Source organism: Hyperoodon ampullatus (assembly GCF_949752795.1).
Source record: "Hyperoodon ampullatus genome assembly, chromosome: 3".
In the NCBI taxonomy this organism is placed as follows: domain Eukaryota; kingdom Metazoa; phylum Chordata; class Mammalia; order Artiodactyla; family Ziphiidae; genus Hyperoodon; species Hyperoodon ampullatus.
In genome coordinates, this window is record NC_136916.1 from 103,281,988 (window position 1) to 103,305,662 (window position 23,675).

At 43.6% G+C, this 23,675-nt stretch overlaps 1 protein-coding gene across 3 annotated transcripts in view; it reads left to right on the top strand.

Annotated features, from left to right (window-relative positions):
- The window catches only part of RYR3 (ryanodine receptor 3), a gene marked incomplete at both ends in the record, with an annotated part of 580,399 nt that overhangs the window by 525,657 nt on the left and 31,067 nt on the right, over positions 1-23,675 (top strand). For 2 of the 3 annotated variants that reach the window (XM_079701083.1, XM_079701084.1), the window contains 17 exons: positions 715-729; positions 3,507-3,677; positions 4,402-4,461; positions 6,325-6,456; positions 6,914-7,026; positions 9,805-9,901; positions 11,511-11,617; positions 12,026-12,077; positions 13,170-13,226; positions 14,133-14,232; positions 14,385-14,464; positions 15,943-16,019; positions 18,056-18,133; positions 18,798-18,895; positions 19,344-19,432; positions 20,419-20,547; positions 23,438-23,542. In XM_079701083.1, coding sequence (XP_079557209.1) covers positions 715-729; positions 3,507-3,677; positions 4,402-4,461; positions 6,325-6,456; positions 6,914-7,026; positions 9,805-9,901; positions 11,511-11,617; positions 12,026-12,077; positions 13,170-13,226; positions 14,133-14,232; positions 14,385-14,464; positions 15,943-16,019; positions 18,056-18,133; positions 18,798-18,895; positions 19,344-19,432; positions 20,419-20,547; positions 23,438-23,542 — 1,560 coding nt within the window. The remainder of the gene's footprint in view (positions 1-714; positions 730-3,506; positions 3,678-4,401; positions 4,462-6,324; positions 6,457-6,913; positions 7,027-9,804; positions 9,902-11,510; positions 11,618-12,025; positions 12,078-13,169; positions 13,227-14,132; positions 14,233-14,384; positions 14,465-15,942; positions 16,020-18,055; positions 18,134-18,797; positions 18,896-19,343; positions 19,433-20,418; positions 20,548-23,437; positions 23,543-23,675) is intronic. The other variant, XM_079701082.1, reaches the window with a different exon arrangement.

A 23,675-nucleotide genomic window follows, 5' to 3' on the forward strand; every position in this document is an offset into this window, starting at 1 on the left:
AGGGAAATGCGTTGAGTTAACTAATCCTAGCAATATGTGAAGAAAAGAATAAAATTAGAACCTATAGCGTGTAGGAGCCTTTGACCTAAGGTATATTTAAAGGTCACAGCACAGAAGGGAGATTTCCCATCCTTTGGGCTATGGGGTGATCCTGAACCACCTTGGATATTCCTAGAGTACATGTTTTAGAAACTTTTTTTAGGGGAAGCACATACATGGCCCCTTAGTTCAGTTCTCCCTACTCTTTTTGTAACCACAGATCTTCTGGAGGTGATAATGTGGTGGGTGGAAGGAAAAAAGAAAATTGGGGTCTTTGGTTACATGACAGATTGTCTGCATCCCACCCAGGTGCCAGGAGGGAGGTGGGAGGAGGGGAAGGCATGAGATCTAAGAGTTCACTTGGGTGGCCAGATCTGAAGACCACCAGGGTCTGAGGGTCACACACTCTGGAAGGCTGGTCTCTGATGACCTTGCCCCAGGGATGCACTGCTTGGTCTGGGTGTAAGTCCTTTTGATCCAATTAACCTCCATCCTAACCTCCCACCCGCTCTTCATGCTGTGCTCAACCGGCTTCCAGAGCCGTTGGTTTTCTATTGTGTTGGCAGAGGAATGGGGGTGAAAGAGCTGTGACTAACATGTGGTGCCTTATGTCTTGGACCCCTGCTTTCACTGACTGACTTCTCCTTGTTTCTTTTCTCTTGTCTTTCCACACAGGCCATGCAAGTAAAGGTACAGGTCAAATGCATGATGTGTCTTTTCTGTCCTAGTATTAGAGGTGCCAGGCTCTGGCCACCCTCTGCACTGTGATCACCATGGGGGTGGTACAGAATGGATTTTCCCACCTGGAGGTCCTCTGGGCCTGCTTCAGGGAAGACAACTGCCTGTCAAAGAGTGAACGTAGGCCCTACCCACCCTTGGAATGGGGAAGCCAGAGAAGCCAGCTAAGCTTCGCCCTATCCGAGGTCTCCTTGCTATCTCTGCTCCCTTCCCCAGCAGCCCACTCTGCAGCCAGCATACTAACAGATAGGAATGCTGACTGGGGCTGAGAGCTCGGGAGACTCACTCCTCTTATCTGCTGTTAGTGATCCCAGCCCTTCCACACTATACATGTCTGCCTCTTGTGCAAGGCTCCTATGAGTCAAAGAGGGTTTTCCAAGGACTAAAGTCAAAGATTTGGAATCAGCAGCAAGGACTGGAAATAGCCATGAGTTTTTGCATAAAATGTGCACACAGTGGAATAAACCCTGGGACAATTTTCTAGTAACCTATACAGGTTATTGCTTGGAAATATTTCTCTATGCCTCCATCGATGCGTCTCTGCTGCCACTTATCCCAAGCCCTCTGCACTCAGGTCTGTAGCAGAGACAGGGAGATGTGCAGGAACCAGGTCATGTGCAGCTCTCAGTTAGAAAAGGAAAATGGAGCCATAGCCAGGTAGATGTCAGTCTGGATGTTGGCCCAGACTCTTAACTGCTGTGTGACCTTGGAAAAATCACTTAACTGCTCTGAACATCATGTTCCCCTTTATAAAACTGACTGGGTATCTCAGCCTTGTTGGGAGGATTAGAAATGCTTTATTTAAGTAGCAGGCACGTTGGAGCCACATCATATATTTAGCATTTGTAGTTAGAACAACATGAGATTGGCCAAATAAAATAGTGAGCAAGAAATTATTTAAATTGTGTATCCAATCCACAGAGTTCTATTTTGCATATTTCCTTGATGGTATACTGCATGTTACTATTTACCTCTTACATTTATATGTAATGTATATGTAACAATACCTCAATTTATATTCACAAAACTGGGTTCTATCTTCTATGGACAATCTGAGGATAGAACCTCACAAATTACCCTTACAATTTTCAAGGGTAATTTAGACGTTAAATGAGTTCTGCATTAGGCACAACCTTTAGAATTCTCTGCCTGATAGAACATCTAAGGAACCCAGCAAGCACTCGGTAAATGATAGAGCTCTTGAGGTGTTTGTGTGAATCAGCTCTCCACTGTGTGTCTAGAACATAAGACACTTTGTATCTTGCTTGTCTGCCTCAAATCCCCCTCCCTCCTCATGTTTCTCACTGCCACCTCCCACTGCTGTCCTGGATCTGACCTGTTGTTTTGGAGCACCAGGCACAAGTAGAATTGTCTGGCAGTATTTGGTCAGACTGGGTTTTGCTGGCCAGGGATTTCACTGTGGTTTCTGTGGTGTAACCACCCAAAGGTTTAGCCACCACAAGCTGGGTAAAAGAAGTTGCCACTATTTTAAGAGTGTCTATTAATAATTATGAACTTCCTTCACACTTTGGGAAGTAATTTAAAGAGATCAGCCCCAAGACAGTGTTAATTCTGACCATACTTAATCTTCTCTCAGAAAGCCAATCCTTCATAAAACAAATTCTGTTCCAGCCCAGGGCCCCGGGTCTTACAAGCCAGTTCCAGAGGAGGCAACTGGCCTCTTCTCTGCTCCCAGAGCCTTATGTTTGGGTTGTTGTGAACCACAGCGTGACAACCTGGATGCTGCAAACACTTGAAGGCACCTCATAAAGCAAAAGCTTTAATGAGCCCCTATTCTCCCCTGTCATGGTCCCTGACTTCATTCTCTGCCTCTGGCCACCCAGCCCTTCCTCACTTCCAGGAAGAGCCCACTCAGCTGAGGCTGAGTCCAGCAAATGACGTACCATGTGGGCAGCTTGGCTCTTTTGGAACCTGACTCAGGAAAATCGGGTCACCACAGAGCCTTGTTTTGTTGAGCCCACCCATACCCACCTCGTGTTGTGGGTGCAGAGGGTCCTCAGTTGGTTGCCTGGGGCTGCCATAGCCTAGTGCATTGGCCTCTTCTCTCAAACCTCCCACTTCATTGGATGAACGCTCCCAGAAAGGGGTGAGAAAGTGCAACCAAAAGAGGGCAGGCTCCCCCAGACTTGGGGCGTTCCCTCCTCGCTTGTCTGCACTGTTTCTCCTAACTCTGCCCCAGCCAGATCCCAAAGCAGCCCTACCTACTTGGGGGTTCCCCTTTTCCTGCAGGACCGTGTGCTGCCTTGAACGGAGGCTGAGTGGGATGCAGGTGCTCCAAAAGGCTCGCTTCAGCCCGGGCCACGAGCAGTTGTTCTAGGGTAGATGCTCTTTCACTTGTTTACTGCCGCCCAGCATCAGGATTCTCAGTTCTTTTCTGCATTTTGTCAGTTATCGAATCATTCTTTTAGTAGAAACACCAGTTTGTTCGTACTGCCCAGATGTCAGCGAACAGAGACCGTGGGTGTCCGTGGTGTGTGTCTGGTCACGTGGTTCCGTGAGCATGCGCATAAGGAGAGGGCTCAGGGTCAGAGCCGGTCTTGAAGGGCCACCTGGTTGTCTTTGTTTCATATGCTCCTTTACTGTCCTCTGAAATGTTTAATAGAAAGGCCCACCCTGTACTGATGGGGCCACAGGAGGCAGGCTGCCTCCAAGGTGAGGCGGTGCCTTTCAGAGTCACTGAGCCCGTTTGTTTCAACCTCATCTCCTAGTCTGGAGGACAGGACCAGGAGCGGAAGAAGACGAAGCGGAGGGGAGACTTGTATTCTATCCAGACCTCCCTCATCGTGGCTGCACTCAAGAAAATGCTGCCCATTGGTTTGAATATGTGCACCCCAGGCGATCAGGAGCTGATCTCCCTCGCAAAATCACGGTACAGCTATGTAAGTTGCCCATCTGCTTTGGCAGAGCATGTAATACAGGAGGTGGTGATCAGTGCTCAGCCCCTAAAGGGTTTGTCCTTCTTCCCCGGAGACCAATGGACACAGAGGTGCCAAGGTGCACAGAGGCAACACGCCATCATCTTTTTTTTTTTAATTTACCATTTATATATATATCTTTTAAATTTTATTTTATTGTATTTTATTCTTGGCTGCGTTGGGTCTTCGTTGCCACACACGGGCTTTCTCTAGTTGTGGCGAGTGGGGGCTACTCTTCGTTTCGGTGCGTGGGCTTCTCATTGTGGTGGCTTCTCTTGTTGTGGAGCATGGAATCTAGGCGCCCGGGCTTCAGTAGTTGTGACACGCGGGTTCAGTAGTTGTGGCTCGTGGGTTCTAGAGCGCAGGCTCAGTAGTTGTGGCGCATGGGCTTAGTTGCTTTGCAGCATGTGGGATCTTCCTGGACCAGGGCTCAAACCCGTGTCCCCTGCATAGGCAGGCGGATTCTTAACCACTGCGCCACCAGGGAAGTCCCAACACCCCATCGTCTTTACAGCTGACTTGGGAGTCAGTGCATGCCCTTTGGGATGAGTCTTTGTCATTTCTATTCTTTTGTCCTCGTAATAAAGATCGCAGCAAAACTGTCCATTGGCCCTCAGTGCATCCTTGTGCCCTGCTTTATATTTCCATATTGACCGGTAGGAATAAAATTCAACATCTCTTTCCACAGAAGGACACAGACGAAGAGGTGAAGGAACATCTGTGGAATAACTTGCACTTGCAGGAAAAGGTGATGCAGCAGGAAGACAATGAGAACTCACACAGGCTTCCTTCTGGCTGCAGGGTGCCACACACCCACTTAGTTTACTCGTGTTTTTTTTTTTTTTTTTCCACTTTTAAAGATTACCTTTATTGAGATACAATTTACGTGCAACAAAACGTATTCAGTTTGCTCAGTTTTGACAAATATATACAACCATGCAACACAACTCCAAAAACCAAAGAACAATATAAAGTATCCTCATGACTATTTACAGTCGATCTCCATGCCCACCGCCAGCTCCAGGCAACCTCTGATCTGCTTTCTGTCACCACAGATAGTTTTGTCTTTTCTAGAATTACATATAAATGGAATCCTACAGCATGTACTCTTTGGTGTCTGGGGTCTTTCACTCAGCATAATGTTTTTTGAGGGGTATAATTGTTGCACACATCAGCAATTCGTCCTGAGCAGTGTTGAGCAGAGTTTCATTATGTGGATATGCCACATTTACTCGTGTTTTTTTAAATGTGTTCTAAAAACAGTCTCAGAGTACTTGTGCTTAATTGGTAGAACTAACTCTCTGCCCTGAATTTTTCATTTTTTGGCTCTTAATTTTTGTTCTTTCCTTTGCTGTTGCAGAGAGGCCCAGTAAAACATGTCTTCCCGCCTCCCACTGTGTGAGCATCAAGCCATAGCAGGGGGGTTAGATTAGGTCTCATAATTTACTGACTGTGAGGTTTGTTAAAGAGGGGAACAGACACCTGGGGGAAGTTTTAGCACTTCCAGCTCTAGAGATTTGTAAACAAAGTAACTTTGTACCTGAGTTGATATAACCCAAAAAAACAAACAAAAAAAATCAAGACCAATTTTGATTTTAAGGCTATTTAAGATTTTTCCAAGCCTGCACATCTGAACAACTCTTTCCTCAGATACATTATATTATGCTCTAAGATGGAAGATTAAAGTGACACAAATAGCCTCTCCTTTCTATCCCAAATATGTAGGAATGGTGGGTAAAATATACTACAAAAAAGTTAGTAAAAAGAAATTCCAAGTGCCAGAAAAAAGGTGCTCTAAATCATAGTAATGAAGAGAAGATGATGCAGTTGGGAAAACTCGTAGAGCTCTCCTGACCAGATATATATATTATAGGGGCTGGGGGTTTTAGTAACCTGGAACGGGAGTGTGGGGCCTAACTTCCCATGCTGTGCATGAATGTAGAGCAAGAAACGTACATAAAACTGGCCTTGAACCAGTGAAACCCATGAATCTTCTGTAAAAACAGCCATGAAACCACTTAGAGAGTGTCTACCTGCTAGAATATGGGCTGAGATGCCAGTCAACAAAACTCCTCCTAAAAATACAGTGTGAAAGGAAATCCACCACCATTAGAGAGTCAGAAAATGCAACAAAATGAAGAATTCAAGCCTAAGGAACTACAGAAAGGAAATTTTAAAGTATGGTTGAAATATTTAAAGAGATTATTTTTTAAAAAGGAGAGGGGAGGTGGCACGGAAAAAGACCTCACAGTGATTTTTAAAAATTAAAAATAATCATTGAAATTAAAAATTCAAGTTGTAGGTTAAAAAATATAGTAGATACAGCTGAAAAGAGAATTTATGAATTGGAAGCTTGATTTAAGGAAATCGTAAGGCAGCACAGAGAGAAAGGGATGGAAAATATGACAGAAGGGTTAAGAGACATGTAGGCTAGAATGAGAAGTTCCTACAAAGCATCTACATTGTTCCAGAAAAAGATAATAGAGAAAATGAGAGAGGAATTAATAGAAAAGACTCTTGAATACTATGGAACCATGCTAGGAGTAAAAGGCCTTTTCAGTTCAAGAGGTATAAGAGATTGCTCATTTCATGTACGTGCTTCAATTTGCAGTCTGATGACCCAGCTGTAAAGTGGCAACTGAACCTATACAAGGATGTTTTGAAGAGTGAAGAACCTTCCAACCCAGAAAAGACAGTGGAGCGTGTGCAGAGAATTTCAGCAGCTGTCTTCCACCTAGAGCAGGTAAGTAGCATCTACCCTGAGAATTGAGGAAGGAAGACTACCCTGCAGAATATAAAACTCCTCCACACTCAGCTCTTAGTTAAGAGCACCCTTGTAAGACAGAAAGCAAGGAGCAAGGATCATCCTGGCCTACCCCCAAAGTGTCATCTTGGTGCCTCATTGTAGCAAGACTCCTCAATGCTTAACATTCCCAGTGTTTTACAAATTTTTCCCATTAGTTCAAATGACCATCTAAGTTCCCTACTCATTTGTAAAGCAATAAGCCACCAAAAGCAGTTGGGAAAAGAAAGAAAAACTAAGACTCCCACAGACTGAATCATTTAGTGCTGGGTACCTTTTGCTGACTACAGTTGAGAAATCAAAATTCTTCTAGGGTTGAGAAGTCTGGGCTGCAGGTGACTGCCTTCTGCCACCCAGATCAGCCTGGTGTGCACCTACCCATGTGATTTCTTCTTAGGTGGAACAGCCTTTGAGGTCCAAGAAGGCGGTCTGGCACAAACTGCTATCAAAGCAGCGGAAACGGGCAGTGGTGGCCTGTTTCAGGATGGCCCCTCTCTACAACCTGCCCAGGCAAGTATTCTGTCATTTTCTCCTGGCATGTGAGTCAGAGATGAGAATTGAGGTATCTTACCAGAGCTGTGCTCTCTTCTGGCCCTGACCCTCATGATCCCAGAGGTAGAGATTGGAGTCCTTCACCCACAGAGCCATTACAGTCTGCATGTAGTATAATGGCCTGCTAAGGTAAGCATAAAAACTGAAAATAGATGAGATTCCTTCATGCCCCCAAGCCTGCCTCAGCTCACCATTTTGCACTATAAAGTCAGCCGCGTAAGCAGATGGAAGCTCTCTAGTTTTACCTTGGTGGGATTCTTTGTGCAGCTGTAAAGGCACCCTGGAAAAGGGGAACTGTTTTCTAGAATACTTTACCCCAAATTCCATCCACAGATCAAACAATATTTCCATGTTCAAGTACTTGGATGACACCAAAATTATTATGTTTCCTCAGCAAGTACAGAAATGTAACCTGAGACTTCTTCAGCATGATGTACTTGCCTTCAAGACAAAGAAAGGGCACTGGTTAGAGATGGCCCAAGAGGCCAGTCATGGGCATGAGGCCTTTACCTGGATGTTTAGTCTATAATCTGAAGTCAAATATATGTGAAGGCTTTTCTGGATTGTGTGTGAACACATGCTGTGTCAACATAGGGCAGAGCATTGGTATAGACTGGGCCAGTGTCGACCACTGAGGCTGACTCAGTGTCATTGGTGATATGGCAGCATTCCCATCCTCAAACTAACTGCACAGTCAGTAAAGTTGAGCCTATGATCATAAACAAAGCTGGTAGTTGAATAGCCACTGCTTCATCAACTTTCAAATCAATAGGAATATCCTCACCTGGTCAGGAAAAATAAACTGACTTGGCCAAGTAAATTCTGAATCCCATGTAAATAAATGTGTTTCTTTGGAATATCAGATGAAAGAGTATTCCTGTGCTTGACATTTTGCTTTCATCTAATTGTGCATCTTGGCCATGATTTGTCGAGAGTGTCCTATATCCCTATCCTGAGCCAGCTGGCCAACTGAGCTCTCCTAGTTAGGGTCTTTGAAGATGGTGGAGAATCATGGCCTCTGAGACACACACCTGCTCCTACAGGTCTCCTGAGAAAATAAACTAGTGTCTCTGGAAAGGTTGAGGCATCACAAATCAAGTAGAATTCATTAATAAAAAGCTGAAAAATTAAGTCAGGAAGTCATGGGCATGAAGCCTGCTGAAGTCCTGGCAGACAAATGAAATTTATAGTCCAGTAGAAAACGCAAAAACGCCTAGGATTTTTCTGTTTTCTAGAAGTGGTAAAACATCAGAAGGCATTCGCTTTCCCCTCTGGTAGAGAGCCATACCTGATGTGCTAATGTGACCTCCAGAAGGGCTCAGCTTTAAGCACATGTCTCCAGGGCCAGCTAGGCAGCAATTACATCTCTCAAAAACAAGCAGTTTTTTCTAAATCCACTGACAATGTTAGTACCATCCTTTAATATTTTGGTTGCTCCTTCAACAACTCTGTCCCTGTATGGATAATAGGAAGTCCAGGAATTCACTGTGTCCTTGATGAAACGTGGCCACCCCAGCCCCTAACCCAGCTGTTTTAGAGGGTTGCCCTAGATTTCTCCCTAGCATGGAGGATTATACATAGATTTCATAACAACAATAAAAACTAACTACCTAAGAAGCTAGTGGTGGAGTCCACTCCTTTTCTCCATCTTATGAGGATCTAAACTGCATGGAGTCTTCCAAACTAAAGGGCTAAAGGGATTTATTTTATCGTATGGAAACTGTTTCTCTGATGTGAGTTTTTAAAAGAAAACCTGTATGCTTTTCCCCAGACACAAAATTAACAATTTCTTCCTGAGCACCTTTCAACGGGTTTGGCTGGAAAAGGTTAATGAAAAAACTCAGTATGACAGGCTTATACTCATTTTAATGGTAATGTAACCTGTGGACACTCCTGCACTTCTCTGCACACTCCTCCTTTCTTGATCATGATTTAACATGACCATAAAAACACAAATTTGTACAATTTTTTAAAAAACTCTGATTGGTCAGCTTTTGAAGAAAGATGGTAAGGGCTGCGTTCTACTGGAAACCATGACCAGGTCTTGATGACTCTGGTCTTGACCTTCCTTTTCTCTCCTTTCCTCCTCACATTTGGGTAACTACTTACTGGCTCTTCAGTGGCTAATATTCCCAGACGTCAATCTTGTCCTATAGGGAGTGAGTGGCTTGTGCCAGTTTATTCAGTGTTCCCACATACCAGGGCCACAGCTAGAACCTGTGAAGCACGCAGAAGTTGTGCAGCATGCCCAAGCTTTGCTTCCTGAGTAGAAGTTGGAGCCCTTGCAGCTGTGGTTCCTCAGAGGCCCTGTAAAGAAGCCACGCTTTGCTGCTTTCAGCGTATCTGAGACTAACCCCCTCACCATCAGCATGACTTAGATTGGATCACCTGGACAGGTGATCAGCCAAAATGAATAACCAAATTGCCATATTTAGCAGATAGCTCAGGACTGTCCCTTGGCCTAATGAATTCTCATTATAGGGAAAACATGATAAAGACCCAAGGAGACCAGAGTAGGGTTATGGTGACCTCCAGGTCTTGAACCAGATATTCAGTATCCACCACGTTAGAGGGTTCTGGTTTCTTTGAAATAAATGCTTATGGTGTGCTCTTGGCTACCCTGACCAATCAGAAAATAAGAATTGTACAAAGCTGCTTACTAACCGTTAACCGCCCAAACTAAAACAAGGTGTCCCGTGGACCCCTCTTGACCTCACTCTCACCCCTTCCGCTCAGGCACCGCTCTATTAACCTCTTCCTCCATGGCTATCAGAGATTTTGGATAGAAACAGAGGAGTATTCCTTTGAAGAGAAACTAGTACAGGATTTGGCTGTAAGTACTGACTCAACTGGGAGCAGATATGGGTGCGAATGAATTTGATTTTTGTATTCATGTGTGTGCATTATAACCATTAAAGATGTGCAAAGAATTGGGTGTATAAATCTGAAAGGAGCTAACTGCATAAATAATCAGAGGAAACCCTGCTAATAATGGTCATAAGAGCCAGAGGATGAATTTCATTTGGAGGGGCTGGTCCTGTGATCATCCTCCCCCTCCTCATTAACAGCTAATCTTGCTTGGGATGCGCAGCCGTGCCTTGGAAAGTTCATGCTAAGTTAAGTTTTGAGCACCCTTGGTTGCAGGAGGCCAGCCACCCCAGCCAAAGCCCTGCATGTCTGGTCAGTAGCTCCACTTTGGGGAAGGCATATCTAAATGCCCTTCCTGCATCTCACAGTTCTGTATTTGGCCCTTCTGAAGATTTGCCACGCCTCGTCTCTAACAGGCTTCATGCTCTAAAACTACTTGAAACAACACGCGAGGGGAAAAGCTTATTGCAGCAGCCAACACTGAGCTTCATCCTGGTTCAGAAAGAAAATACACCCTTCTCTCCTTTGGCCAAGCCCTGGTTCTTTTCCTCTTTCTCCTTATTTCTCCCATCTATCTTTTTCTCTCATCCCTACTTCTCTCCATTAGTCTTGCCCTGTGTTTCTCATATTTACACTTTCCATGTTACATTCTCTTTCTCTTTCCCCATCTCCCTCTGTTTCTTATCCTCTTCCTGGCTTTTTCCCTTTAATCCTTCCTCCCGCATTTTCTTTCTCTTTATGCCCTTCAGTCTTTTCATATATTCCTGTCGGTGAGAAAGACAGTCACTTGGTTTTCCCAGTTTCTTGATTAGTGTGAAGTTGACAATGAGCATCATTTCAACCCCCTCCCTTCTTCTGAACCATTCACACAACCTGCGTAGTTCTCACCAATTTACTGAATATGGTCCACCCTGCTGGTTCTGCCACTGCTGGAAAATCCACTTATACGTCTGGCATCAGCTGCTATTTCCCTTTCTGTAAAAGGAGATAGAGAAAAGGCTTGCTCAGAGGAGAAGCTGCAAGGCTCACAGCTCCAGGATGGCATCTCTCAGGAACAGCAAGATTTTCAGGGTCAGGGGTGAGGGCAGGAAAGAGAACTGTTTCAGTGGGTTGAGTCTAGACCCCAGAACAGCCCCAGTGCTTTATAACTCTTGCCCCACACCTATTCCCAGCCCAGCTCTCCAAGAGAAATGTCAGGTGTTGACGGAGAGATGCGGCCTCTCGGGGACTCTTCAGGGCTTCCCTCCTGACCGCGGGTGCCCAGAGCTTGCATGAGAGTTCTGCTGACTGGGGTCTGTAGCGCCTCCCCTGCGGTCAGGCTTTTGCTTTTCCTTTCATTTCGTTTTAACCCCCGAATTGCAATGTTTCTTTAATTGGCTGAAAAATACATATATTTCATTCCCAAACCTTGCATCCTTAGGGCTTCTGTCCTGAAATAAACATATGACGTCGTGGTTTCTCTTTGTGCTTTGAGTTGACGCGCTCTGTGCCTGGTGCTTTACCTTTGTTCGCATGCGGTGGTGTGCCATGTGCTGAAATCCACGCCTAAAACCTGTCTGCCTTGGTTTGTGTAGAAATCTCCCAAGGTGGAAGAAGAGGAGGAGGAGGAGACAGAAAAGCAGCCAGACCCACTTCATCAGATCATCCTCCACTTTAGCCGCAATGCTCTCACAGAGAGGAGGTCAGCACTGCCGGAGCGCCCTGCTCGTCCCAGGCACAGGCACAGCTGTGTCAACCCCAAACCGTCCTCCTGCAGGTTGCAGTGTGCACAGAGGGGATGCCAGATTTGAGCAGCCCTCCTTGCTGCTCTGTTCTTGGCCATCAAGAAACCTCTAGGGGAACTACCTAAGCCCTTTCATCATAACGCCTGACACTGAGTCTGAAGATGAAGCAGCCTGAAATTGTAACTTCATCCCTGAATTCCATGTCCAGCCAATGCTGATTCAGATTTTCCCAGTGGTTTCTAAGAATCGGGGTGAGGGAGGGAGTTTCTAATTAATTCACTAGTACGTTGAAGATTTATATGGTACTTGGTCTTTTCTGCTGGGTCCAAAGGTAGCCTGCTAAACATTTCCTCCATTCTTTCCAGCAAACTGGAAGACGACCCTTTGTACACCTCCTATGCCAGCATGATGGCCAAGGTACACGTGGGTTTTCTGCCCGTTGTCTCAGTCATTCTATTTCCCTTAGGCCTCTTCAGGCACATGAAAACTGTCACAGTAAGCAGCAGGCCTGGGACTGGGTCATGGCCTGGGCTCCAGGCCTTGCACAATTCACGTGCTATACGGGCAGCATTAATAAACCACTCTCCCATCATCCTATAGAAACCTTGAAGCTTTGCAGAAACAGTGGGTCTGGTGGCTGGGTTCTCATGACGCTTCTAAGCCAGCTAATCAGGGCTTAGGCATCCAGATCATCCTCGCATTTTTACTCAGTGCTCAGAACACGTCCAGTAGTTCAGACACATCTGTAGGTGAAGGAAGTTCGGTACATTTGGAAACAGGCTTAGAGACTAGAGGAAGTTCCTCGTGTTCTGGAAGAGATGGAGTGACCAGAGATGATGTTTCTATGTCACAGAGAGGGACGGTGGCCTCTGGAATGCCAAGTGGTTAAGCAAACTGCTGCTTCTCAAATGGGAGAACTTCATGTCGGGCAGCAAGGGGGGTAGGTTGGGATACAGGAGCGCCCATTCCTCTAGCAGCTGCACCACGGGGTCACTTTGGGATTCACAGCCTGGGTTTCCCTAATCTTTTGTCCAAGCCCCTGGTTCTTGTTGAGAAAGGCCAGCTCCCTGTGCTCTTGTCTCTCGATTTACACCAGAACTTTACCAAGTAGAAGAGTTCAGGTCTGTGGTTAAACCACATGGGTCCCCATTGACTATGTGATCTCGGCGTTCCCATTTCTCATTTCTGAACCCCTTGGTAACTGCAAAGGTGGCCTTTATAGTTGAATGTTGCCTGCAGTGGTCCAAATGTTCTTGGTTTTACAGAGTGCTGAGGTCCTGAGGTACCTGTGAATTACATCCTGTCCCCTTCCCTCACACAGTAGAGTCTTGTTTACAAGGCTCACCTTTTTGTTTTGTTTTGTTAGGATCTTTACTGGAGTATAATTGCTCTACAATGTGTGTGTTACTTTCTGCTGTATAACAAAGTGAACCAGCCATACATATACATACAAGGCTCACCTTTAATTTGATTCTCTGTCTCCTCCTCTCCCTGCTGCATGGAATTCAGAGTTGTCAGAGTGGGGAAGACGAAGAAGGGGAGGAAGACAAGGAAAAAACATTTGAAGTAAGTTCTCACTAAGACTGAAGCCAGCAGGAGGGCCTTCAGGGGTGGGTGCTGACATTAGCCACATGGCTCACCCACCACATGCGTCTGGGGGCAAATACATTAGTTATAGTTGCTGTCTGTCTCTTGGCTTAATGAGAGGTAGCAGGCAGCCAGTCAGTCAGCAAACGGCCCCACAGGTTTGCTCTTCTGGGAAATCTCCTACATCTACCCAAGTGTGGTCGTAACAGGGGCCGTAGAAGGGCACATTCAAACATTCAAAAGTGAAAATTCACAGCAGTAGAGACACTGGATGGTTTTTTGCACCGTTATTCTGTTATTAACATACTTAATAACAATCTTAATTTTGAGGCAGTGCAGGACCCTAAATCTCTCAAGATAGAACGACATGAGTTTACTTGTACTGTTTTATAGACAAAATATACAACAGTAAAAGTAAATGAAGACAATTACAGTTCTGGAAAGCCTTGACGTTCTAGCATCTCATATCTGGTAGAGTCTCAGTTAAGTGTGGTCTGAGCATTCCGGATAAGTGGGTGTTTCCTACACTCTGCCAGATAAACTCCAGCTGAGCCCTCAGCAGCTTTTCCTGTATGACTGGACATTGAAAACAAGCACATCTTAATCTGGGGTCACTTCCTATAATTATAGTATCACAGGAGAAACAGACCGTGTTACCTATCAGTACAAAAAGTAGAAAATTCAGCATCAAAAGGTGAGTAAATTATGGGTGGACAGTTTTGGAAAGCTGGACAGCATCTAAAAATAAACTTCCAAGGTCTGTTTTGTTCAAAATTATGTTTGTTGCCTTCTTAGGCAAGTAAAGATTCTCTCAACTCACCTGACCACGGTGAATTCTCTGGGGGTAAACAAATCTTTTCCCGCTTTTTTTTTTTTTTTTTCTAGGAGAAAGAAATGGAAAAGCAGAAAACCCTCTATCAGCAAGCTCGGCTGCATGAGCGTGGAGCCGCAGAGATGGTCCTTCAGATGATAAGCGCCAGCAAAGGTGATTTCTGAGATTTCTACATGGGCCCCTTAACTACCACAGAGATGTCACACCATGACGTGATGTCATTATTCACGGGTCCTGGTAAAGCCCAGTAGATGTGATTTACCCTCTGTTTCCTTGGTGACTCAATGGAATCTTTACCACGGCAGGTGAGATGAGCCCCATGGTAGTGGAGACTCTGAAGCTGGGGATCGCCATTCTGAATGGAGGCAACACTGGCGTGCAGCAGGTAATGGGGGCTCGCAGGAGGTGGGGCAGATTTCCTGAGGTATTTCCATTTGACAGCTCTCACACTTCAGGGAAAAGATGTTGACTCTGCTACGGAGGTGGCCGCCCAGAGTCACCTTTGCTGGTGTTTTGTCCTTAGTGACCAGTTATATCAGAGTAACTGGGAACACAGATAAAACCAGGACTAGGAGTCTTTAGACAAACATATGCTTAGTAAAGAGGGCTTACCTAGGGTTCAAAAAGAAAAACATTACATTTTTTTCATCATTAGATGATTTTCTACAAAAATATGCTCTAGAGGAAGTTTTCTAAGCCTTGGTTTTTATTTCGACCCTTTCGCTTATTAGCTGCCTTACTGTGAGCAAGGGGCCTGATCAGTTAAGTGAGGTTCATAACCCCACACACCTATTGTTCGTTCACTCATTCATTTATTCATTTATTTAACAGCTGTTTAGTGATTGCTGACTATGCACTAGGGCCAGGCTCTCTTCTGTGGGTAGAGGGTGTAGCAGTGAATAATGCAAATTAAAACCCCTGCCATCATGCATTAAATGAGAGAACACACAGAGAGATACGAAGTGGAGTGTCTGGCACATGGAATTCATTCAGCAATCTGAATTGGAACTGGCTACAGAAGATAGAAATGCACTGGTGTCTCCTGAGTACTCCAGGCTCTGGCTAAAAATAAAAACATCTGTGTGCACAGGAAGATGAAATTTCAGAGACTTTTGGCATTTATAAGTGTTATATCCCAGGGCCTTTGAGAATTTCCAAATCCATGACTACCATTATTGCATATAATTTTTCCCAGGCTTTAACTCATCACAAACAAATTTCTCATTAAGAACTACCATTTTCAAAGGCACCCCTCACTTTCTGTTCTCTTCCATCACCACCCCGTCAGTTGACTTTCTTACAGAGCCCTTTAAAAAAAAAAAAAAAAAAGAAACAAAATTCTTATTATGTCAGACAAAGTTCCTGGCTTGCCAGTAACAGAGAACAGAGGAAACTAAGTCTTATTGTGAGAGAGGTACTGAGCTCTCAACTAGGCTCATTAGTAGGTAAGCCCCTTGCTCCAGTGCATTAAAATCATTGCATGAGCTGTTCAGATTATACCTCAGCAACCGTAAACATTACTACATCCCAGTCCTGGCACCTGTTCCCAAATAGAAGAGGCTTCAAACAGTAAATCTATGAATGTCAAAGATCCACTATACTGTCAATACCAGTGGACCTTTACAAAATAAAACATCTGCCCTAAAATATTCTGGTTCCATAAGTGGAGGGTGGCGCTCAGGCACACGGAAGGTTTAAGTCCACAGGTGGATTATCTCGATGCTTACCCAGCGTTACAAGCCACCATCCTGGATCTGACTCGGTGTACATGCATGGCTGCCATCTGTCTATCACAATTAGGAGGGTTAGTACGTGTGCCATAGTTTTCATTGTTTTTCCTTTTTAAATGTGTCTCCCTTGCAGAAAATGCTAGATTACCTAAAGGACAAAAAGGATGCTGGGTTCTTTCAAAGCCTTTCTGGTCTTATGCAGTCTTGCAGGTAAATATGGGAAAACCACCCATAGCATTTTTTTAAAGTCCTTCACTATTCAGGGAAAGGGGAATGGGGTGGGGGAGGGCCACAGAATAAACTGGCTTATCATGGAATTATTGAGAAAGGAGTACCTACTTCCGAAAGCTAAGAGGATGGGTATTGTTCCTCCAGCCCTCAGGATTACCTTCAAATAGCATCATTCAGAGGGGAAAATGTAATCTATACACACACACACACACACACACACACACACACACACAAACACACACACGTACCTACCTACCAACACCTGTTTGGTGTTTGAATCGCCCTTACCTCCTTTTTTCTTATGTTGTTTTATTTGGAGCTGAGTGTGAGTTTCTCTTAAACATGTATGCTCATAAAAGTCAAACTAGAAAAGAATGGAAAAGAGGAGGAATCCCTCACTATGACTCAAGGCTATGTGTTCGTTAGACCCATTAGGCACTTCGTTAATCCTTAACAATTCTTTGAGCCTGAATAGATATTTTGTGGGTACATATTTTGACACATCCATTTTGACAGAGGCACATCCTGACGTGGGAACATTTTGACATTGTCTGAAAAACAAAGTATTAAACTTTCCATTTATATTACCCAGTTGTGTAAGCCTCCCCTCATGGCTGAACCCTCTGACAGATGAACAATAGGTAACCAAAAGTCATAAGGTTACCATACTTGCTCATTTCAGAAACAAGCCAGCCATCTTTCTAAGAAAAGTGTCAGCTTATTCTCCGAGATTCATATATATTTTGAATCATCTGCAACTCATTCTGAAAGAAGTCAAAGTTATAATTATCTAGCTCGTTTGCCTCCAATTAATAATTCTTAAACTTGGAACGTTAGTCCAATTGAAAATTTGGAGGATGGATGTTCTTTTTTTGGTGGACTTCATAATATTGCTAGTCATATTGGATTGGGTAAATATTATACCCTGGGGTCATATGGAGCATATTTGAGCTGCAGTACAATCCCTTGTCCTCAGCTCCATTTTTCCCCCACCGACAGCCAATTCGTTTATTACCTCCCTCAGGAAAAGAAAATGTAATATTGCCAGACCTGACTCACTGAGGGTGAAATAGTACATGTGGACTCAAAGATGGCAAAAATCAAGGCAGTTCAGTCCCATATTGCCCATGATATTCTCAATTAAATTTCTAAGAGTTCTCTTGGTAGTCTGTAGTACTTAATATTGCTAAGCTAACTTATAATGATGGCTTAGAGGGACAGGTGACATACCCGTAGAAGCCAACTGAGTTCTAACGGAAGTTTTAAGGTATTTTAATGGTTTTTTGCTGATTATAAAAATAATATGTATTTGTAAAATAGTTAAGCATTGAAGAAATCAGAACATTTGAAATGGGTATATCAGGATGGAGTGAGGGTCAGAAATGTCCACTGCACAGATTGTCTCCTGAATCAGCAGTGATGCTTCAAAGCAGCTATATGTCCAAATGTCCTGTTTCCATATTCTCCTCCCAAAATCAAAGGATAATTTTGTATTATCAAGCAGACCCTTTTTATAGCAGGGTCTGGGGAAAACCAACATAATGGCGGTAGGAATTTTCACTTTCTCTTTAAAATTCATCTAAATTACAGAACATACGTGACTCCCTAAAAGGGGAAAAGGGGTGCTGGATTTTTCCCCAAAGTCTTTCCAATCCAACAGTCATTTCCTTTGCCCAGTGGTAAAAAGAAGAGGAGGTTTTGCAGAATCTTACTGGACTCAGCCAGAAGCTTCTCTAAGGTCTATATTCTTGTGAGGCTTTGTGGTCCTATGTTCCATAAAATCTTTCATATTGGCTAAGGAGTTAGACCCTATTAGAGAAATAAAGTGAGCCCCAGTTGGAAATGCTTAGCACAAACCCAGGGAATCATTAGACTCTCAACCACACCACAATACGTTGGTGCATTTATGATAATGCAAGGACAGTGTATTCTTAGTTGATGGGTTCATTGATGTTAAAAACCCATTTACCCAGTGTGCGTAGCCCTGAACCTTGTTTTCTTTCATCTGTTACAAGTGTCCTTGATTTGAATGCATTTGAGAGGCAGAATAAAGCTGAAGGCCTGGGGATGGTTACTGAGGAAGGAACACGTAAGTAACTGATGAAGGTGAAGGCTGCTCTGTTTCCAGTTAAAATCCAAGTTAACTATTTCTGGTTAGAGCCCCTGTTCACTGCTGCTTAATCTCCAAGGACTTGCTCCATTTCAGCAAGATGTTTCCATCAGTAGTTTTGATAAAGCATATCCAGGCTGATGTGTTCACAGAACCAGTATCAGCTAAAGAGAGTCTGTCTTGATGTTTGTGGTTTTCTTATTCTGTATTCTTCTGTTCTTCTCTTATGGCTAGTCATCGTGCGTGAGCGTGGTAAGTTTGAGTTTCCAGCCTGAGCTCCTACCGTGTGTGTGAGTCCTAAGGGATCTTATTTAATTGGCTCAGCACAGACACATTTTCAGCTTGGTGGTTGCATGTTGAGTTTAACTCAGCAGTTTGTTGTTTAATTAAAGAAGTGTCTTCCATTTCCAAAGCATGTGTTATGGACTGTGAATCATTACTGCCTAGTTGTTTTCCTTCCAAATGCATCCCGGGGCTAACAATTCTAGCTTTGTTGGGTGTTGCCTCAGTTCCAGTTTTAAGTGGGTCTGTCACCATTCATCCACAGTTCCCTTTCCACCCTGTTCTGACACAGCTCCTTTAGCATTTTTGCAGTCATGTGTGGTGGAAGGTATTCTATGTTGAAAAGCCAAACAGATGCTCACCAGTATTCTGTGTTTTCAAGGTGAAAAAGTACTCCAGAATGATGAGTTTACACGAGATCTCTTTAGATTCCTACAGTTACTTTGTGAAGGACATAACAGTGGTAAGTGGAACAGATTTGATTTGTCAAGGGGCAACCACATTCAGGTACAAAATTTTGATTCATTTCAGGTTGCCACATTGAATACAGCCAGTTGCTAATTTAAGGACAACAGCTAATCCATTCCTTAATAAGAAACCCTATGTAACATGGCCTTTAACTTCATGGCTAATGTTATTTAGTGCCACCCAGGCCAAGTTGCTTCCAGAATCTTCAGATGTTGAAGCTAAACACCCACCCCTTGCTGTCAAGTCCCTCAGGGCTCATTAAGTCCAGTTTCTGGTGCCGCTGGGATGGGAGGGCTCAGGGCAGTGCTCTGTCCTTCAGGACCTAGACAGTGTGCCCTTGTAAGGCTTTTCACATGGTGAGTCTCTTCTGAGCTCAGCCGAGAAGAAGCTTAGAGCCACCTGCTCTGCAGGGATGGACTCTGACCCAACCCTGCTGTTCTCAGATTTCCAGAACTTCCTGCGGACTCAGATGGGCAACACCACCACCGTGAATGTCATCATCAGTACCGTGGACTACCTTCTGCGTCTGCAGGTGAGTGGGTGTTGGATGGTAGCACACTTCACATACACTTCCGGAAGCTAAAGACAGTTACACAGCCTCAGGGATGGCCCAGGATACAGTCCAGACCCAGTAAGGAAGGTCTTGTAATCTTATGTCCACACACTTATGGGAAGTCAAATACCTAAATGTGAGTTTGAAGACTGAAGTCGGGGGAGTGGTTAACTACCAAATCTTCTGTTATAAACGGCTGATTCACTTTAGTTTTGCCAGTGTAAGCTTAGCCACAGTACTCCAAGCAACCTGTGCATGGGAACAGACTTTCACTAAGAAAAAGAGGTACAGAAAGCGGGACTAAGATGGGTTCACAAGTTCTTAGTGTTGAGACGTCATCTGGTTGAATTGTTTGAAGGAAAATCCAAATAATGTCAAGAAAATCTGCACAAACATAAAAAAGGATGCCCTCTTCTCTTTGCTGATTCCTCAGCCTGGTTCTCCCACTCACCAGTTCATGACCTGGAGCAGTCTATTTAACCTCCTGGTGTTCCAGTTTCCTCATCTATAAAACGAGTAGTCCTGTCTCATTGAAAATGAGTAGTACTGTCTCATTGGGTGGTGGTAAAGATGGAGAGGTTTAATACGTGTAACGTGCTCAGAACAACGCCCGGCACTTACGGTGTCAGCTATTATGTTGCTGCTGCTATCATGATTATTTGGATGATCAATATTATCTTTAACGCATATTTTTCATTGTGAATAAATTGTCCTATAACATGGTTACCCAGGTCCAGCTGAACGCTGCCCTCTCTTCTATCTGTTCTTTCCTGCGGAGGGGGAATATCTGTACTTAAAAGATGCTCGGGGTCAGATACCTCTGTGCTTCTTCACAGAGTCCCAGGCTCCTGTCATAACAAAATGGTCACAGAAATGTAGGACTCTCTTGTACTCTTCCTGAACATTGGGTTTAGCTTCACGGAGTGATATGTGAAAAATACTAAACTCTACTTTTTTGTTCTTAGGAATCAATCAGTGACTTCTACTGGTATTATTCAGGGAAGGACGTCATTGATGAATCTGGACAGCACAATTTTTCCAAAGCCCTGGCGGTCACCAAGCAGATTTTCAATTCTCTTACGGAATACATTCAGGTATGTGCTATAGAGTGCATGCCTGAAAACAAAGAGAACATTTTGAACATTCCCATATTCTAATTCCCTACAGAATACTTGGCTGCATATGTGGACTGTGCATCCAGCTATAGCACTGACCATATTCCTTACCTATAAATAGAAACCAGTAGTACCTACACTCTACGAGAAGCTGTAGTTTATGGACCCCACTGTGACCTGTAAATAGCAGTGTCACACTTTATTTGCATTTATCTAGTTACCATTTTGCTTTCCCTCCTAGACTGAAATCTTTTTGTCAACAGAAAATTTCTTATTCGTTTTAAAATTCTTCATTCATAGCATGTGTGGCACATCAGAGGTGTTCAGGAAGCATGGAGAGTGGAGTGGAGGAATGATTGATAGAATGAAGGAATAAAGGGACAGGTGGTATTATCTTGAGCCTTGAGATTAAAAACAGAATTCATGAGAGCCTACTAGTTTGTCAGAAATTCCCTCTATGGAAAAGGTAACTTCAGAAGCACATCAACTAAGTGCAATGGCAGTCAAATCAACATGTAAATTTCAGGTTGACCATCTCACAGCAATCTTTCTCTGTTCACAACATTCTCTATTCATTGCCTACAGTGGTCTAGCTACTGTGAAAAGTAGTAGAGCATGTCCTCAGGCAGAATTTGCTGTGAAATCAGTAGCCATATCATGGTGCTCTGTGATGTAATATAAGATTTTTTAAGATCTATATGTTGAGCCAACTGGCACACTCAGATCATATTTGCTTACTAAAATAAACACAAGACTAAGACTTGAAAATAAGGACTTTAAGGAAGATATTGATCCATGCTTTACTCAAGGATTGTAAGAACATAGGGAGATAAACCTAGGAACAGGTGACTGATCTGAAGTTTCACAGCATGTGAAATACGTATGAAGATCATTGAACTGATCTGACGAGCATCTGATTTGCTCTCTGCAGAGCCCATCCTGATCTCCAGAACTTCCTATGGAGCCCTTAACCCAAATGTAAAAGAAAAGCGTATTTTGGGTGAATGTGAGTTTCTTTCAACAATCAGTTTTGTTTCAACAAAGAATCTAGAGGCTTCTAGGGATCAGACACCAAATGTACATGAACAGTGATTTTTAAACAAGCTTACTTGATTTAGGGACGCAGGCAAAATTTCTCCTGCTCACCTCTTCCCTGGGAATTCTGCCAAGCCTTTTCTAGAACTTGATACTAGAACACTAGTACCAGTGTTCCTTTTGAAAGTTTATTGAAGCGTGATTTGGAGAGTGATTAAAGTGTAGAAAAATATAGGAAAAAGCTGTAAGGAAGAGTTAAGGATAAAGAACATAGGCAGAATGTGACAGAAGACTCTAAATGTATAAAAAATATATATAAAAAACAGCCTCACTGAAAAGGTAGGGAATAAGGTGCTGGCCTAAGAAACTTTGGAAATGAGTACAGTCTGAGAGACCAAAGGCAAAAGGAACTATACATAAGCACTTTAGTTGATGAAGTTTTTCCCATGTGGATATGTGTTAATAATTCTGAAACCATTATACATATATAATGGAAGTGAAGCAGGTTTCTCACTGTTGGAGTGGGAAGTTACAGATGAGCAAGCAGAGGAGATAGAAGATCCCTGTGGAAATGAGTGAGAGTCAGAGACATTTGTATGCTAAACTCATGTTCAGCTTAACATAGATACAAATGGTTACATATGGAAATATTTATGGATATGTGTATACACATGGATTAGGACAACACACGTATTTCTGCTGCTCTGTCAGCCAGGAGGACCTAAAACATGATACCCCAGTAGCAACAAGCACAACTAGAGCCCAGGTCTTGGTTTCTAATACCATTCTCCATTGAAAGGAAATAGGGCTCCTTAGAGAAATGGCTGGTTCTGGAACTAGGGCTGGAAACATACAGGATGAGCCTGGAGAATGCTATAGTGCAAGAAAATGCTAAAAAAAAAATGATGGGGTATGTCAAAGGGGATACAGGAGCCAACTGAAAGAGCTCCCAATGGCCAAAACTGGAAAAATTAGAGCTACAAAAGAAAGTAAATAAAGTAGTATTGAATTATAACCCAAAGCGTAAAATGAATGTGTGGAGTCCATACTGATATAAATAAATGATTAAATAAATAAGAAAGAATAGATAACTCTCCATTCAGAAGACTTTCAAATAACTTATTTTTAAAAAGCAGAGAAAAGAAACAGTGGTTTAATAATGATCTTCCAAAATAGGAAAGGTTATTAACATGGAAAATACAGACTGGTCATCAAGTCATCCGTCTATGTCTGGCTTTCAGAAAAGATAGAGATGATGTACCTGACATTTAGGTTAATGATAAGAAAATCCTAAAAGTAATTGAACATTAGGAATATAATTCAGATTTTTTCACTTAAGTAGATAGCCATGTGGTCCTCACATTTAACGTGCAGCTTTGCCTGTAAACAATGCGTGCACAAGGGCCTGGTTTACAAATTGTGCTCCTTGGAACCCTGGGGTTCCTCAGAACCCCTCTTAGGCCAAGGTGTGGGCCAGAGTCTACAGGAGTGCCCTTCAGTCCTGTTTCAACCAGAGCATTTACCTCTTAAATAATTTCTTTAGCATAATAACGGAAGCTAAAAGAAACTCTGAAGCTAAAAGAAAATCTCTGAAAATCACCGCACTGTGACATTCCTAGTGATTTTTCCTAGAAATAGGATCTTAGGATTGGGGGGAGGGACGCGATGGAGTGGGGAGAAAAGTAATATCCTGGGAAAATATTGAGCTGCAAAATATGTGACTTTTGGAAAGAGCTCTCTACATATATGAGCTGATGTCAAATGCCCTTACTAGGGCAAGTTTCAGAGCCGCTTGTGATGCTCCAGTGAAATAAGAATGTCCTCCTCTCCGTAGGGCCCCTGCATTGGGAACCAGCAGAGCCTCGCTCACAGTAGGCTATGGGATGCAGTGGTCGGCTTCCTCCATGTATTTGCTAACATGCAGATGAAACTCTCTCAGGTACTGTGGCCCGTTCCCCGTTCCCGATGTGTCGTTGGTGTGAAACGCTAAGTCAGTCCCCACCCCCTGGTCTTCCCATTGTGGATGTGGCTGCTTGACGAAATGACTGGAAAAGCCATGCAGATCAGGTCTC